Below are 18,386 nucleotides of genomic sequence, written 5' to 3'. Positions count from 1 at the left end.
TGAAAAAGTTAATTGTGAGGATTAATAAAGTAATTATTTTTCTTCTTCTCCTGATATTATAGCTGAGTGCAGAGGACTACTCTTCTATGTCGAGGCTGCTTCAACCACTAGAGAAACTGTCTCAGATACACTCTGAGGTAGTCATCCAGGAGCTGGCGTCTAATCTCAGAGCTGTCATTGCCACTCACAGTGCTTACCAGCCTGAAAACCTCAGCATTGCTGCTCACCCCTCCAGAAACCCTCCAAATAGGAAAAAGCAAAAGATGCAAACTGAAGCAGACAACTCACAGAGCAGTCCTTATTCACCTCCCCAGGACAGCACTTCACAGACCAACACCCAAACCGAACAGCCAGTGTCCTCTAAAAGGTCTGCAACTGGAGTAAGTCCGAAAGATGGAGGGATGAACTCTGGCACCAGTGACCCTTGCCCCTCCACCAAGGCCTTTTCTGATTTGCTGGTGGAGGCTTGTGACCAAGACATCCCAACCAGAGCGGTCGCCCTGAGAATCTTGACCCAGATGGTGAAAAATGGAAATCCAGAGGCAGTAAAGGCCCCGGAAAAAGTTCTCCAGGTGGGTTGCTTGGTTATGTCTTTTGGTCAGTTCTGATACTCTGAAAATATTGATAAAGAAGTTGTTTCTGAGAAGTGGCGACCTTTTTTAAAATATGAAACAAGGGGTGGACAGGGTGATATAACTGTTTTTTTCCTCCCGTCTAACCTCAGACTAATTCGTATACCTTAAATAACATGCCACGGTACAAGGTCATTTATTCATTATTACACAACACAGGGTTGCATAATGAAAGTTTGTCAACTCCTTCATGCTACACAAAGTACAGAACTTTTATACAGTTATTTATATACAAATATACATAAACTTATAGTGTGTCTTTTGAGTCTTAAGGCTGTATGTAAATAGCAGCAATATGATGGTGATGACACAACATGTTCTATATGTTCACATCAACACAGATGCTCAAAGTCCGCTGCTCTTTATCAAAAACACCCGCTATCTTCTCCAGTGGTGATGACAGCATATCTGCCACAGGCAGTGCGCATTTCAGCAATAAAAAGGAAAAAATTACAGTTAATAAAACAAAGATGTTGCACAATGTATAGGAGCTAGTGGCTGCTGCATCTTCATGCGCTGCTGTTGACACAGCAACAGTTAAAAAGAAAAACAAGTATTCAAGCTATACCAATATCATGTCCACTGTGATGCAGTTTTGCTTTTAGCCCTTTTTTGGCGTTTATTGGATAGTGGCAGGTAAAGAGGCTGACAGGAAATGGGGGGTACAGAGGGGACTCAGACAATTGGTTGTATGTATGTCATCATCTCATTGTTTCCTGAAGCTTGTGACTTTAAATGCAGGACTGTTTTTGGTCTGCATGCTTCAATGAGCTGGGCCAAGATTCGACAGTACCTTCTTCATCGCTTAGCCATGGTGGGTGTTGCCTTGTTGAAGCCTATGTTGGCTCAACCATATCTAAAACAATGTGCTGATGTTGCCTGCACTGTATGTGTGGATCAGTAAGGTGTAGATGGTGGTTATAAGTTATTAGTGTCCCCTGGGACATTCTGGGCAAATATTTATACTAACATAGGTGGCTGAACCTCATCCCCAGAGAGCCAGAGTGGATAATGGGTCACTCTAGGGACTTGTTTAGGTGGTATCAGCTAGAAAGAGTAACAGTTTATTTATTATTCTCTGTAATCAAAAGCCCCATAATGTGTGCACTTTAGACATGTCACAGGAGAAGTTTGATTTTCTCAATTTTGTGTCAGCGTTGGGTTGAGTTCTCCAATATTGTGATGGCCACCTCTCATATATTATATCTACCCATCGCCCTCCTTACTTAACCTGAAACTGGGGCCCATTCTGTCCAGCTTTTCCAAGAAACACTTCCAAACTTCTCCTTCATCCTATCAAACCTGTATCTTCAATTACCAGGGGGTAATGTTTGGATTATTGCCTTTGATTGTTAGTTGCTAGTTTTCAATGTATTCATTGATGTCCCTGTATTGATTCTCTTTGGTTCTATTAGCAAGATTCATATTGATGAATGTTTTTATGTTTGTCACAAAGAAATGTTCAAATATTCCCAGTAAGGGGCTTCTATAACTGCACAGCAGTTTTTGTGATCAATCATCCTGATGCTGTCCTTTTCAGCTCTTCTTAGAAAACTTGGAGCATGAAGATTCATTCGTCTACCTGTCAGCCATTCAAGGTAAAACTTATGGTAGTGTTTGGCAAAATGTGATGATAGCATTGATTTTTTATATTAATGATTTACAGAAATAGTCTGTTAACCTAATATTAACTGCCAACCAAAATAGTTATCAGTGACTTTTGAAAGCTGATGCACTGAGTATAAACTGTCTTTAGGTCTGGCTACATTAGCTGATTCCTACCCAGAGAAAATTCTGGAAAAGCTCCTAAAAGAGTTTCAACATGGTCCCTCCCTCCCTAAATCCAACAAGGAGCACTCCCTGGAGGCCCGGCTCAAGGTCGGAGAAGTCCTGATGAGGACGAGCAGAGCTATGGGTGAGCATTATTTGCAGTTGGATCACAAATGTTTAGCCCACTTCATACGTATTTGACTTACATTTACATTTAGGGCATTTAGCAGATGCTTTTGTCCAATGCGACTTACAGTAATTCATACATTCATATGCCGGTGTCGGTTGCTGCCATGCAAGCTGCCGACCAGCACATCAGGAGCAGTTTGGGGTTCAGTCTCTTGACCAAGGGCACTTCAACATGCAAACTAGGGGAATCGAACCCGCAGCCTTGCGATAACAAGACACTTCTCTACCCCTGAGCCACAGTGGCCTCACTTAACATGACTAAGCAGGGGGGAACAGCAAATCCAGATTTGTCCAAATATGAATATAAAATAAAAGGGTTGTTTGCTTAATCATTAATGGCCCATTTACTACGATGCGTTCCACCTACCAGAGACCATACGCTGCCATTTTAGCCTGTGTTAGTCCAGGGGGTCAGTGCACAGCACTCAGCATAAAGCATCTTTCCCGGGCTCCACTTTCTTTACATACAGGGTATATGTCAGAGTATGTAAATGCTTTCATTTATTGGCAGCCTTAAATAAATGTTTAATGTTGCATTACATTTTTTTTCTGACTTTGTCTACTCACTCACTCACTCACTCACAGAAGAACACATTTTTATATTTGTGTACTAAGAGAGATTGAGTAAGGCGAGACCAACCCTTCCTGTGTCTCATTCTATCTTTGTTTTGGTCTCCCTTTTGGTACGAGAGTCACAAAGTGATAGCAGTAGCAAAGTCTAGTGGGGGGTATCGTTTGATGTCCTGAATGCAGGCTGTTCCTGAGCTATTCACACTACAGTAGACAAGTGGCAAGTGCCAGTGCTTGCATCAGTGCAAGGTGCAAAGGACGGGTGTAGTATAGGAGAACTTGGATAGGTTGAAGACCTTGCTAATACTGCAATCTGGATGAGCTGTAGAGGTCACATGGGACAGGCACACCAGCCAGGAGTGAGAGAGAGATGACAGAGACCTGGACAAGAATCTGTGCCACCTCCTGGGTAGAGGTGTCTTTTTTCCACCCCAAATCCAATACCTGCAGTAACTTGCATATTGGCAGTACCAGTGCTTAACAAAATATATATCTCATTATTTTAAACAGCTGTATACTACTAACCTACTATTGATATGAATAATTAATAGTGATTTAAGTAAAGCATTAACAAAATCGGAATGCGCTCAGTGACCGAACTATAACATGTACAGAAACCACAAACAACGACTTTATATTCAAACATTTATGCCCTGATTTAAAGACATGACAACAACACAACACAAACTAGACTTCGACGACAAGACATTACACGAAGACAGAGAGGTTTGGTGGTGGACCAGGTGTAAATGGAGCCTTGTACAGCAACACAATAGAATATGATGGAGGAACCTTGAACAGACTATGGTTGCATCGTTCAAAGTTGAGATTACTGAGAGTAAATGAAAAGAAACCAGGAAATATAACTTTGGATGTCTCTGAGCCTGCACTTTTTGAACTTGAACTTGAACAATATTATTTGTTGGGGTCCAGCATTTCTCTCAGCAAATTCAAATTAGAGAAACAGAGAATTAGAATAGGTCAAGCAAATCTTACTACCAGCAGCCAGTCAGCTGCTTGTCTTCCCTCCATGTAGGCTTCTGGCTTCCCTCCCTGCTGCTTGGCAGGAGCAGCTGTAGTCAGAAGATGGCTGTGTTATTTGCATGTGCGCCTGTGTAACAGTGTCACCCACACATAGCTTGTTAAACAGAGGATGCCTGCATTGTGTCAAGATGTGGATTTAAATGGTTGTAAACATTTCAAGCTCCTTGCCTAATATCTGTGCTGCTGTCAGAAATCTTTTTCTCTCACCAACAAGAATAACCCACCCCACCCCAACACACACACACACACACACACACACACTAGGGTTGGTACATACAGTGGGCCAAAAAAGTATTTAGTCAGCCACCAATTGTGCAAGTTCTCCCACTTAAAAAGATGAGAGAGGCCTGTAATTTTCATCATAGGTACACTTCAACTATGAGAGACAGAATGGGGGGGAAAGAATCCAGGAAATCACATTGTAGGATTTTTAATGAATTAATTGGTAAATTCCTCTGTAAAATAAGTAATTGGTCATCTACAAACAAGCAAGATTTCTGGCTCTCACAGACCTGTAACTTATTTAAGAGCTCCTCTGGCCTCCACTCGTTACCTGTATTAATGGCACCTGTTTGAACTCGTTATCAGTATAAAAGACACCTGTCCACAACCTCAAACAGTCACACTCCAAACTCCACTATGGCCAAGACCAGAGAGCTGTCAAAGGACACCAGAAACAAAATTGTAGACCTGCACCAGGCTGGGAAGACTGAATCTGCAATAGGTAAGCAGCTTGGTGTGAAGAAATCAACTGTGGGAGCAATTATTAGAAAATGGAAGACATACAAGACCACTGATAATCTCCCTCGATCTGGGGCTCCACACAAGATCTCACCCCATGGGGTCAAAATGATCACAAGAACGGTGAGCAAAAATCCCAGAACCACACGGGGGGACCTAGTGAATGACCTGCAGAGAGCTTGGACCAAAGTAACAAAGGCTACCATCAGTAACACACTACGCCGTCAGGGACTCAAATCCTGCAGTGCCAGACGTGTCTCCCTGCTTAAGCCAGTACATGTCCAGGCCTGTCTGAAGTTTGCTAGAGAGCATTTGGATGATCCAGAAGAGGATTGGGAGAATGTCATATGGTCAGATGAAACCAAAATAGAACTTTTTGGTAAAAACTCAACTTGTCGTGTTTGGAGGAGAAAGAATGCTGAGTTGCATCCAAAGAACACCATACCTACTGTGAAGCATGGCGGTGGAAACATCATGCTTTGGGCTGTTTTTCTGCAAAGGGACCAGGACGACTGATCCGTGTAAAGGAGAGAATGAATGGGGACCATGTATCGTGAGATTTTGAGTGAAAACCTCCTTCCATCAGCAAGGGCATTGAAGATGAAACATGGCTGGGTCTTTCAGCATGACAATGATCCCAAACACGCAGCCCGGGCAACGAAGGAGTGGCTTCGTAAGAAGCATTTCAAGGTCCTGGAGTGGCCTAGCCAGTCTCCAGATCTCAACCCCATAGAAAATCTTTGGAGGGAGTTGAAAGTCTGTGTTGCCCAGCAACAGCATTAAAACATCACTGCTCTAGAGGAGATCTGCATGGAGGAATGGGCCAAAATACCAGCAACAGTGTGTGAAAACCTTGTGAAGACTTACAGAAAACGTTTGACCTCTGTCATTGCCAACAAAGGGTATATAACAAAGTATCGAGATGAACTTTTGTTATTGACCAAATACTTATTTTCCACCATAATTTGCAAATAAATTCTTTAAAAATCAGACAATGTGATTTTCTGGATTTTTTTTTTAAATGTTTTTTTTCTCATTTTGTCTCTCATAGTTGAGGTATACCTATGATGAAAATTACAGGCCTCTCTCATCTTTTTTGAGTGGGAGAACTTGCACAATTGGTGGCTGACTAAATACTTTTTTGCCCCACTGTAATACGGTATCCCGGGGTAAAGGTTAGAAAATGTAGCTGAACATTTTCTACATGTTTAAACCAGCAGCATGACTGTTTGTGAGAAGATGCTATAACAGTGATGACAGAATTTTTTCGAAATAATGCAATTTGCCAAATAAAGAACCTGTCAAAAAAGACTATTTAGAAGCGATCATACTTGTGCATCATGTCTGGTTTGTCTGCTTAGCGGCAGTGAGGGCATGTGACATGTGGTTGCCCCTGTTAACACACATCCCCCTGCGACTGTTGCAGTCCGTCCTGAGCAGCCAGCTGTTGCTCTTCTTGAGTTATATTTCTCCTCCTGAGCCACTTTTCCCTGCCTCTGGGTTAGGGGGCTCTGGGTTTTTGCCAAAACGGAGTCATTCTAGCTTGATGCATATGGAGAGCAGTGTCAGCTAGGGTGCCACAGAGCTGACATCATATTTATTCAGTCTGACTTTTAATGCATCTTATACATCTCACCTGGCTGCCTGTTCTTCCTCCCCTCCTTTTCCTCCAGGGGAACTTGCACCTCATTTCGGCCGTCCTTTGGTTGCCGTCTTCTTGCAAGGAACCAGGGACTTAGACCAAAGCATCAGGGCCAGCAGTCTGTCCAACCTGGGGGAGCTCTGTCAGAGACTGGACTTTGCCCTAGGACCACTGGCTCAAGAAGTGAGGTTTTGCATGAACCTGCCATGCTGGCGCAGTTGTCAGAGGCTCAAATAAAAGCCATGAACAAGCAGCAAAGTCAGCTGGAGGAACAGGACTGCTTATTCACAAACCAGCTCACTTTTACATTTTTCTCCCCAAAAGTTTGCATGTGTTTATGCGAGAGAATTAACAGAGTTAATCAGTCGATCTGTGTTTTTTTGACAAATACAGTTGTGTTCAAAATAATAGCAGTCCAACATACCAGGGATCATGGATCAGTTTGAATACATCAAAATACCATCAAAAAAGAGGTGATGTTGCCTTACACTGAAGAGGAAATGCCCTTTGAAATGGGTGTTTAAACAAAACAACGATCCCAAACACATCAGTAAGCGAGCTGCATCTTGGTTCAAGACCAACAAGATTAACATTATGGAGTGGCAAGCCCAATCCCCAGACCTTAATCCAATAGAAAACTTGTGGGTGACATAAGAAACGCTGCTTCTCAGGCCAAACCAAGAAATGCAGAGGAATTGTGGAATGTAGTCCAATCGTCCTGGGCTGGAACACCTGAAATTGGTCGAATACATGCAACACAGATGTGAAGCAGTTCTCAAAAACTGTGGTTATACAACTAAATATTACTTCAATGATTCAGAGGGAAGCTAAATCTTCAAGCATTTTTCAGTTTATACAGTAAATGTCACACTGCTATTATTCTAAACACAACTGTATGTCACATATAATCCAGAACACCTGCAGATCATGCTGTATTTAGTACCTAGAGAAGATCACTAACTGTATTTCTTACCTTTTTAACTATATCCTCACATTTTCTGTGTGTGTGTGCGTGCAGCTGAGCTCCTGTCTGACTGCTCTGATAAAGACAGAGAAAGAGGCAGAGGTGAGGAGAGCTGCTGTCCATGTTATCACCCTGCTGCTCCGAGGCCTCAGCAACAGAACTACCCAGGTACACCCACATGTACTCACAACTCATGAATGAAATGCATGAAATGATGAAATGTACTCAATGGCCAGGGGCCTTATTGATAAAACTGAGCGTAGGATTCATGTCAAAAGGTGGCGTAAGGATGAAACACAAAAGGTGCTTACAGACAAAAGTATTCTGATTCATAACATAGTGTGTATGCACATCCCATGCCAGTTACCCTTTTATAAATCCCAATGAACTGGAAATGTGACACAACTTTTGCAGCAACGCAGACAGAAAGGGGTAAAAAAGGAATAGTTGAATCAAAGATTTTGCTTTGGTGGGTTAGTCAAAAAAAGGTGTGTTTTTATATATACTAGTGCAGTGCCCGTAAGAAAAGTGTACTCCTATAAAAAAGTGGGAGGTTAAGGAGCTTTTCATGGATGGCCAAATGAGGCTGTGTTTGAAGGTGGGACGTCAGGGATATTTAGGTTTGTTGTGAAATCTGATATTCCAGGGTATAATTGGCTGTTTTTGACTATTTTTGATTTTGCCATTATATTTCACCATAAAAGCTATTTACTTGGTGTCATTATTTTCAGCACAACCTCACATGTGTGACTGTACAGTTATTTTTTTTATTTTGACATACTGTATTAACACAATGGACCTAAAATCACAAAAAACATGAAATCCGAGTAGAAAACTGTTGTTTATCTAAATGTGTGCATACATTTAAAACATTTACAAAGTTATACGTAACTATTTACATTTAAATGCAGGCAATGCTCAGGTGCTCCTTCCAGCTGAATGAAGAGCTGCACTGCCTGCTCCACATTCAGCTTCTCCTCATTAAACAAAAAAACGACTCCACTACTCACTAAACACACTACACCAAACACTACATAACACACTAACTACACACTCCAAACACGCTAAATGTTGCGGCGATCTGCTGGGAGGTTTGCCTGCGAGCGGGTGCATGTGAGGACAGTCTTGCCACTGCGTGCGCGTAACAGCGAGCGTGCAGCTCCGCAGCGCAATTCAACAGGTGAACGCAGTTGGACTAATTAACAACACACGCCAGAAACTCCAGAACTATTGAAGCAACGTGAGTTTGTTCAGTGGTTTTGCAACGCAGCTGACGGCAGCAGAGGAAAAGAAGAATCGCTAAAGTATCACGGAATTAAAACGCATGGGAAAAGGAAAACATCAAAGAGGCTACCGGTAAGCTCACGTCTTTTTACTGGGCTGAAATGTGATCGCTGGCTGTGTGGTAGTCTGTGTCTGAACAAACAAAATGTCTGTTAAGATAAATGTGCTGCCTGCTAATAAACTGATAGGCTGCCAGGGTAGTTGGCTTAAATGTTTGTTTGCTTATCGAGCTGTTTAGACTATTTGGGTATCTTTGGTTAAAGTTACACGCATTCATTAATTCATACATATAAGTCCCATACATTGATTGAGCCTGTAAGTATTGATTAGAGTGCCGAATTTTGCCTGTTGAAATACAAGGAGTAATGTTTAGTTTGTGTAAGAAGATTAAGAATATTTCTGTTCAGAAAGCATCATACTAATTCATCTACAGTAAAATCGTTTGAAATGCTTGATTTCATTTACATTAAAATTATGAGAAAAAATACATGTTATGTGTACAATTTGTATATAATGATTTGGTTGAAAACACAAGGTAAAACCAAGTTAATTTGAAAGTAAATGGTTCCAAAAGTAGAACTGGTTTTCTGTTTATTCAATGCTAAATTTACACAGAATTTGCCTTGATTTGCCAGATCTGCCTTGTTTGATTAAATAATGGAAGAATATGTTTTAATATACTTACCTTTTGCCCGATTTAAAATGTACTTTACTGTATTTAATGAAAAGTAATGAACTTAATTTGCATTGTTTTATTTTTTGTATGTTTAAAGGTTTTTCACCTTCCATGAACTTCCTTGAATAAATTGAAGACTGAGTGAAATCCTGAGTCTGGTCAAGTCCTTCCCTTTTCAAGTGTGGGAAGCCATGATGTTTTAAATACACTTGCCAGTGAAAAACCGCCTGTTACCAGTGAATAGCAAAGACTCCACTTGTGGCCACAACCAAGAGGGAAGACTCCACCTGGGCCTGGAGGATAAAGCCTGCTGTCCGTCAGTTGAAGAAAACAAAATGGCAAAGTCACTAGATGATTTGAAAGTAGAGAGGACCACAGCCAAGAGACTCTTCTCCCGTCTTGCCAATAGCATTACGAGGACCCACACAGAGATGTCCATAGAAGAGTTAAAAGAAAACTTCAAGAAGCTTACATTAGAGAGTTCCAGAGTCATGGAAGCAAATGAAGAAATGGAGGCCGCTTACATGGCAGAGTCCGACGCAGCTACTGCAGAGGAGCTGGGCGACCTACTGAAAGCCGACCTAGAAAAGACGGAGAAGTATTGTGAGCAAAAGACTAAAGAAGTTAGACTCCTAATTCAAGAGACACTCTGGGATGTATATGGAGAAAAAGAACTGTCCCTAGCTCTACATATTGCAGAGAGTGAGTGCAAGAATGTCTCCTCCACCCAGCTAGACGTAACTCTAGAAGCATATGAGTTTATGCTGACCCATTTAGAGAAGTTCGTGCTCAAGGCAAAAGAAGCGCACCAAAACTGGAACCGCTGGGCTCCGCCCGCTGTGCAAAGAGACTTTAATGGCCGCCTAAGAGAGCTTGAGGTGCACCTTCCCCAGCTGGTGTCGCGGAAGGCTGCCTTCATCAAAGCAGCAATGATAAAAACGGACACTGAAGAAGAACCCCCAGGCCGCCGTGCAGTGGCAGCAATAAAGCTAAAAGCCACAGCCCTACCAAAGTTTGCTGGTAACCAACGAGGCTACTACAGGTGGAGGCAAGAATGGGAGGCTCTACAGAAACAAGGTGAACCGACCGGCTCCAAAGAGGTGAAGAAATTTCAACTACTCGATAGCCTCGATGAGAAGGTAGCAAGAGAGCTATGCCTGTCAACATACAACTCATCAGACGAGATCATCCGAGTTCTTGAGAACCGGTTTGGGAACCAAGCCACCATCGCTCTCGAGATCGTTGAAGAGCTTCAAGCAACTCCGCCAGTCAGGAGCGGCCAGCCAAGAAAAGTCATAGAGCTCATCCAGATTGTGGAAAAGGCCCTTTATGATTTAAGTGAACTGGATAATGCAGATGCCATAAAGAACCCAATAGTGACTAAATCCATCGAGGGCAAGCTCCCAGAAACTCTAAAGAAAGACTGGCTCACCTATGCTGCTGTTGAGGGAAATGCTGTTGACCGCCACAACCGCTTCGACAAGCTTATCACATACTTGAAATCACAAAAATCCATATACGAACAGCTAGATCAGCTGAAAGATATCGTCGAACCCGCCAAGGAGAAGACCAAGTTTGTAAAGTACGCCAGAACAAAAACAACCAAGTCCAGCAGTGAATTGGTAGGCTGCATTATTTGTGGTGACCCAAAGCACAGAAAGAAATTATATTTCTGCAGAAAGTTTAAGGTCAACCTAAAGCCATCGGAGAAGAGGGACGCAGCACAGCAACTTGGTGCCTGCAAGAGATGCCTCGAAGTCCACAGCGGCGAATATTGCAAGAAAATTACTTACCTGTGCCAGAATCCTGAGTGCAAAGACCAACACCACTATCTTCTCTGTCCAGTTGCCAAATCCCAGCCAACATCCAAACCCAGTCCAGTGAGAGCTGAGGGCAAAAGATACACCGAAACCCAGGAAAAGTTCCTCTCCAAACTTACACCGAAGCTGGCGCAGCAGTGTCAAGACGCCTTCTGTAACGTAGCATCCAGGGCATACAACTCTAGCGCAGCTGAGAGAGGCCTTCTGGAGGAAAACTGCTTAAACGAGTACCCAGTGATCCTAATGCTCCTTGACGTCACTGCTAACGATGGTCAAAGAATTGGGACCCTAATTGACCTGGCATCAGACACGAACTACATAACGCACAAAGCTGCAAGCAAGTTGAACCTGAGAAGCGAAGACGTGACACTGGTTGTTTACGGCGTTGGAGGGATGAAGGTGTCGGTCGCAACCAAGCGCTACCTCCTCAGGATACATGTCAGCACTCCAAGAGGGACCCTCAAGTCACATCAACTGATCTGCTATGGACTTGATAAAATTGCAGAAGTTCACAGACATGTTCCAGCCGTCAAGTTGCAGAAGATCTTCCCGGATGTTTCCCTCAAAGATCTTGCAAGACCAAGGGAAATACAACTCCTGATCAGCCACAAAGAAGGGCAGCTGGTACCCCAGAAAGTTTGTTCCGTCGGTGACCTGGTGCTCTGGGACGGCCCGCTCGGCAAGACCATTGGAGGCACACACCCGGACCTCTTTGAAGAAGTCACCTTAATGGCCCACACATCAAAGACGCACTTCGCAAGATCCATGAGAACAGCAGCAGTCAAATACACTGAACTCACCTGTAAAGATCCAGTTTCCTGCCAGTCGCACTACCATCCCAGCACCCAGTCCAATACAGCCACTAGCAGCAAAGACTTTCTTAAGTGGTGGAAATGGGAAAGCATTGGGGCCGCTTGTGAGCCGAGATGTGGAGGATGTCGTTGTGGGAATTGCCAACCCGGAGGTAAAGAAATGACGCTGGCTGAAGAAAAAGAGATGGAGATGGTGAGAGATGGCTTGACGTATGTGAACGGAGACCACCACAGCCCTGAACCACACTGGCACGCCAAGTATCCATGGGCAGAAGATCCAGCATCTTTACCTAACAACAAGAGAGCGGTTGAAGCCACATTCCACAGAACTGAGAGGCAGCTGGCAAAGGAACCAGAGTGGAAGATGGCCTACGCTTCACAAGTCCATGAAATGGTTATTCGCAAGGCTGCCGTGAAGCTGTCCAAAGAAGTTCTGCAGAGCTGGACCGGGCCAGTGTGGTACATAAGTCACCTGATCGCTCCAAATCCACATTCAGTCTCCAACCCAGTGAGGCTAGTATGGAACAGCAGCCAGAAGTACAGAGGCCTGAGCTTGAACGACATACTGATCAAAGGTCCTGACGTCCTGAATCCAATCAGAGCTGTCCTGCTGAGGTTCCGAGCTGGTGTTTTTGCTGCCCTTGGTGACATCCGCAAGATGTACAACTCTGTCTGGCTGGAAGAAAGAAACCTGTCGCCAAAGAGTCCAGGCCTAGGGCGAAGGATCTCCAAGGTACCATACTGCATCGAGATGTGCGGCGCCTCATTGTCCTCATTCCTGCAGAGGATCAAATCGACAGGCACCAGCTCGCCTGAGAGGTGCGATCTTTCCGTGTCGCACCACGCAAAGATCGAGTGGGAGGTGTTGCGGCGATCTGCTGGGAGGTTTGCCTGCGAGCGGGTGCATGTGAGGACAGTCTTGCCACTGCGTGCGCGTAACAGCGAGCGTGCAGCTCCGCAGCGCAATTCAACAGGTGAACGCAGTTGGACTAATTAACAACACACGCCAGAAACTCCAGAACTATTGAAGCAACGTGAGTTTGTTCAGTGGTTTTGCAACGCAGCTGACGGCAGCAGAGGAAAAGAAGAATCGCTAAAGTATCACGGAATTAAAACGCATGGGAAAAGGAAAAGATCAAAGAGGCTACCGGTAAGCTCACGTCTTTTTACTGGGCTGAAATGTGATCGCTGGCTGTGTGGTAGTCTGTGTCTGAACAAACAAAATGTCTGTTAAGATAAATGTGCTGCCTGCTAATAAACTGATAGGCTGCCAGGGTAGTTGGCTTAAATGTTTGTTTGCTTATCGAGCTGTTTAGACTATTTGGGTATCTTTGGTTAAAGTTACACGCATTCATTAATTCATACATATAAGTCCCATACATTGATTGAGCCTGTAAGTATTGATTAGAGTGCCGAATTTTGCCTGTTGAAATACAAGGAGTAATGTTTAGTTTGTGTAAGAAGATTAAGAATATTTCTGTTCAGAAAGCATCATACTAATTCATCTACAGTAAAATCGTTTGAAATGCTTGATTTCATTTACATTAAAATTATGAGAAAAAATACATGTTATGTATACAATTTGTATATAATGATTTGGTTGAAAACACAAGGTAAAACCAAGTTAATTTGAAAGTAAATGGTTCCAAAAGTAGAACTGGTTTTCTGTTTATTCAATGCTAAATTTACACAGAATTTGCCTATCTGCCTTGTTTGATTAAATAATGGAAGAATATGTTTTAATATACTTACCTTTTGCCCGATTTAAAATGTACTTTACTGTATTTAATGAAAAGTAATGAACTTAATTTGCATTGTTTTATTTTTTGTATGTTTAAAGGTTTTTCACCTTCCATGAACTTCCTTGAATAAATTGAAGACTGAGTGAAATCCTGAGTCTGGTCAAGTCCTTCCCTTTTCAAGTGTGGGAAGCCATGATGTTTTAAATACACTTGCCACTAAATGTCACAAATCTCTCAACTCTCACACACACCGACCGTCGTTGCATGTCAATCATCCGCCTAGGTCCCTCCCACAACTTCCTGTTCCTCAACAACCAAACTTGCTGCTTGGACACTTTCGTGACAAAAGGCTGTTTTTACCGTTTCTTCCTGCACCAGAAACAAAGCAAACGTGACGGCGATGTTCACGAAAAAGCGTGGCGGACATTATTTACCCTAGGTCCGGTTTGGGACGTGCCGATGCTTCCGGTCCGTCGCCTCGGGAGGTGGGCTAGCTACACACGAACATCCACAGATCTGATTCCACTTTGTTGTCTGCGCGTCTCCGGTATGGAGGACCAAACCTGACATAAGTATAAATAAATAAATAAATAAATGCATAAATAAATACATAAATAAATAAATAAATGCTGAAATAAATAAATGCATAAATAAATACATGCATAAATAAATGAATAAATAAATGCTGAAATAAATGTATAAATAAATAAATAAAAGTATAAATAAAAGAATAAATGCTTTTTATTTATTTATTTATACATTTCTGTTCACCTACATGTATTTATTTCTGTATTTCTGTTCACCTACATTTATTTATCTCTGTATTTCTGTATTTCTGTTCACCTACATATATTTATTTCTGTATTTCTGTGTCCATATGTAAATGAGGAGGTAGGAGGTCCTAACCTCAGTCAAGAGCATGATTGGTCAAATCGGAGAGCCAGACAAAAGCAAACGATTCCTGATCTCAAGCCTCGCTCTCTGTAACGTTGTAAACAGCTCCAGTTAGCTTAATGGCCTCGACCAGTGTGACAGGTTAACTGGCGTTCATTTTAACTTGCGAGGGTCCCAGATGTGCTGGTGGTGTGGTTTGAGAATCCTGCTCCTATGAACCATGAACAATGGTTCATAGGAAACCATATATATATATATATATATATATATATATATATATATTATACATATATATATATACATATATAAAAATAAAAACACACCTTTTTTTGACTATATATATATATATATGTCAAAAAAAGGTGTGTTTTTATATATATATATATATATATATATATATATATATAATTGTTGCGGTCATTAAAAAAAAATGGATCTATGGTGAACCTGTGGTTTCTCGTCCCAAGCTTGTCTTCACCTCACTTGATCGGAGCATCCTTGATGATGGCAGATCTCGATTGTCTTTTATCCTCTATCTTGTGACCTAAAATCAGAGGGCAAGAGGAAGCATCTGGCTTTGTTTATTCAAATGAAAGATTCTGTTATCCAAGTGCCAACAGTATGAATTCTGTTCTGTCTTTGACATTTTTTTGGAAGACAATGAAGGTAGCATATTGATCATAGCATGGAACACAGACAGTACTTAAAATAATTAGTTCACTGTTAATTGCTGTCCTTTGATTTGGTTTACAGATGATTCAAAAATACATTTGCATTATGTCCAGGCTCCAGGTTAAAACACTGTAGTGTATATTAATCAGCAAAGACTTGTCGTCAGTGTCTCCAGAGTACAGTCTCATCTCTCATCTACCTGACAAACATTGGATGAAAAAGGTGAAAGGAACAAACTCTCATGAACATCCATCATACAGACCAGACTAAAGTTTGTTGTTTCACTCTCCTATGACTTCTCCAGGTTCTCTGTGATGTTTTGTTGGACCTGTACCGAGCTCTGAAGTGGGTTGTTCGCTCAGACCCAGATGAAGTTGCAGTGCTCCATGCCCAGCTGGCTCTGGAGGAGCTTGATGATGTGATGAAGAGGTTCATCTTCCCTGAACAGAAGCTGGAAAAGAAGATTGTTGTCCTGCCATAGAGCTCAAAGTTTATTTCTGTGGGCTCTTTATGACCCCTTTATAGTTTGGAATCATATAGGACATTATTTTTATATGCTGTGGTTATAGTCGATACTAGTTTTTCCTTTTATGTGATGTGTTAATTACCTTAAAGTTCCCATGAAAGGGCTAATGTAGTGCTATTTGTTGTCAGTGCCGCCTGTTCCCGGACTGGCACTTCCCATTGCACATGGCTGAACTGGGACATAACACAGCCTCCAAGAGGATCGAGGTCGGTTTAAGGTCAGAAAATAGGACAGCATACCTAGCTGGCCTGTTAATCAGCTAACCTTACATTTAACAGCAGTTACTTTAGCAACAAAGCGTCGGTCTCTATTTGTGAACTCTCAACATGGACTGCAAAAACAGTCCAGCAAAATTCATGTGAAAATGTTTTGAAAAGTTTGTGCTCTGTCTCAACACACCTAAAGGCATACGTTCTGATTTTTACAAGTCAATTGGAATACAATGCTCACATAGCAAGTGGACAGTTTTTGTTTGCTGTTTACATGAGGCCCAAATAATTAAGAGTTTGTCTCAAAAGTGTTTCATAAAACTTATGATGTTTCCCCTAACTTTATGAAACCACTTTTTAAGGGAGTCTGGGGATTTCTCGACAGGCAACAGTGGGCAGGTCTGGACAAAGTGTTCTCACTAGTTCAGTGGTTAGAATTGTTAAAACAGGACGCATGTTGACACCTGGTCTGAACAGTCTTGGAGGCTTCCGCAGATTAAGGAGATTTGCCAGTATGGGAAAAAATAAAAAATAAAAAATTTTTGGATATGCACTTTTTGAGTAAGAGCAACAGGATACTTCTGGCTTCCATCAAGTGTGGTCCCATGCGGGGGTATAACTACGTAGCCAGTATGGACAGGCGGAACAAATACAGAAACTTAAAACTTTTTTGATGCACATACAGGCATCTAAACTTATCCTATAAACACGTTCATATTATGACTAAAGACAACTGCTGAGCGTAACAAATATTCAGGAAATGCAGAGAATATGAGAAGTTGTCTTGTCTATAATTATGTGAACAGACAATCCAATACTTCTGAACATGAAATACGGCAAGATATTTGGTGTTCTTAAACAGTAAGTTATTATTGTACGCAACGGTCCAGTTCAGTTTACATTCACCAACTTTTGGACATTTGACGTTTGTTCATTCATTGCATCAATAACAATGTGAAGACTGAAGACCAAAGACATTTCTTCTGAGGTGACAGACTCAAGAGCTTTGCTTTCACTCGTTTTTTCATGTTTTTAAATGTAATATGATTTAAGATCAGACAGATTAAGTTCCTCTATGTGCCATATACGTGTTTTTATTTTGTAGTTTGAGCAGAGTGTTTATGTTTAAACTTGAAAGTTCAAACAGCGTCCGTCTTTGGGCATCACAGGATATTGGAATTTTCCTAATTCAGTAAAAATGCTTCCTGTTTTAGTCACCCATTCATATGATGTAGAGAATGTCTTCCTGATTTTAAATGGCTGCTCATGCCGTCTCTTTCAATATTCTGATTTATATTTTTGTTCACCGTATTGTGTGTTTATGTAAAAACAAATACATTTTCAAGAATTAATTGGACCAGAGAATCAGAGCATAAACATTTAGTGACATATCTGTTGCTGGGATTCTGCAGCTCAGCTTTGTTTTGTGTTCGTTGAACAGAAATAAGACAGCAGGGAGGGTACAGTCCAACAGTCCCTCTTATTAAGGGAAACATTTGAAAAAAACAAGTAATGTCATCAGGCAGGATGTTACACAATCATGAAGATACTGAGGGGCCAAGCAACAAAGGTAAAAGCTAAGTAAAATGTCTGGACCTTGGCTGGAAAGTATATGAGATCAGGCAGCAGCAGCAGCAGCAGCAGGGGGGTGGCTGAAAAGCTGCGATCAAGTCGGACAGTTTCCTGCCTTCAGTCTGTACAGGAAGTCACAGAAACACCTGTTAGATTTGATGCCGATTGATTTAAATACTGACCAACACACGAGCAGTTTGTACACAGTCTTCAGTGATCATTAATTATGACTTTGCAGCCTATCACAGCTCGACACATGTATCATATTGGCATCAGCTAATCATTATTAGTTTTCTGTTTATAAATGATGTGAGCAGACCTGTCGATCTCAAACTACAAACTCAATAAATAGAATACATTAATAGTCAAACACAAAGGAAAGAAATACAAGACAATAGTTTCTATTATTGATCTGACAGATATTGATACTGTTGCGACTTCACATCCAAATCCTCACATCCCACTTACCACGCGTTTTTGTGTTGATAAACCTTCCAAATCAGACGAATAAGGTCAAAATCTCTCCAATTCTGAAAAAATGAAAAGTTTCTATTAACCTTTTACAGAACTTTATATATAGATGCATCTTTGTATCAGCTAAGGCAGTTTTTTTTTTTTTTTTTTTTT

The 18,386-nt window shown here is 41.7% G+C and overlaps 2 protein-coding genes and 1 long non-coding RNA gene across 3 annotated transcripts in view; 2 read left to right on the top strand and 1 right to left on the bottom strand.

Moving 5' to 3' along the window:
- The window catches only part of tango6 (transport and golgi organization 6 homolog (Drosophila)), a 38,410-nt gene extending 20,945 nt beyond the window's left edge, over positions 1-17,465 (top strand). The window contains exons 13-18 of the mRNA XM_030426048.1: positions 63-572; positions 2,173-2,230; positions 2,389-2,547; positions 6,620-6,771; positions 7,607-7,720; positions 15,757-17,465. Of these exons, the coding sequence (XP_030281908.1) occupies positions 63-572; positions 2,173-2,230; positions 2,389-2,547; positions 6,620-6,771; positions 7,607-7,720; positions 15,757-15,933 (1,170 nt within the window). The 3' untranslated portion in view covers positions 15,934-17,465. The remainder of the gene's footprint in view (positions 1-62; positions 573-2,172; positions 2,231-2,388; positions 2,548-6,619; positions 6,772-7,606; positions 7,721-15,756) is intronic.
- On the top strand, positions 8,552-14,150 carry LOC115586730 (uncharacterized). Its single transcript, XM_030426047.1, has 2 exons — positions 8,552-8,908; positions 9,610-14,150. Exon 2 carries the CDS (start codon positions 9,848-9,850, stop codon positions 13,139-13,141), a length of 3,294 nt encoding a protein of 1,097 aa, XP_030281907.1. The 5' UTR covers positions 8,552-8,908; positions 9,610-9,847; the 3' UTR covers positions 13,142-14,150.
- The window catches only part of LOC115586732 (uncharacterized), a 2,486-nt gene continuing 1,009 nt past the window's right edge, over positions 16,910-18,386 (bottom strand). The window contains exon 2 of the long non-coding RNA XR_003984905.1: positions 16,910-18,289. This is a non-coding gene — a long non-coding RNA (uncharacterized LOC115586732). The remainder of the gene's footprint in view (positions 18,290-18,386) is intronic.

The sequence above is a fragment of the Sparus aurata genome, chromosome 8, assembly GCF_900880675.1.
Source record: "Sparus aurata chromosome 8, fSpaAur1.1, whole genome shotgun sequence".
Taxonomy (NCBI): domain Eukaryota; kingdom Metazoa; phylum Chordata; class Actinopteri; order Spariformes; family Sparidae; genus Sparus; species Sparus aurata.
Note: the sequence above shows the minus strand (reverse complement) of the source record. Positions and strands in the feature narration are given on the sequence as shown.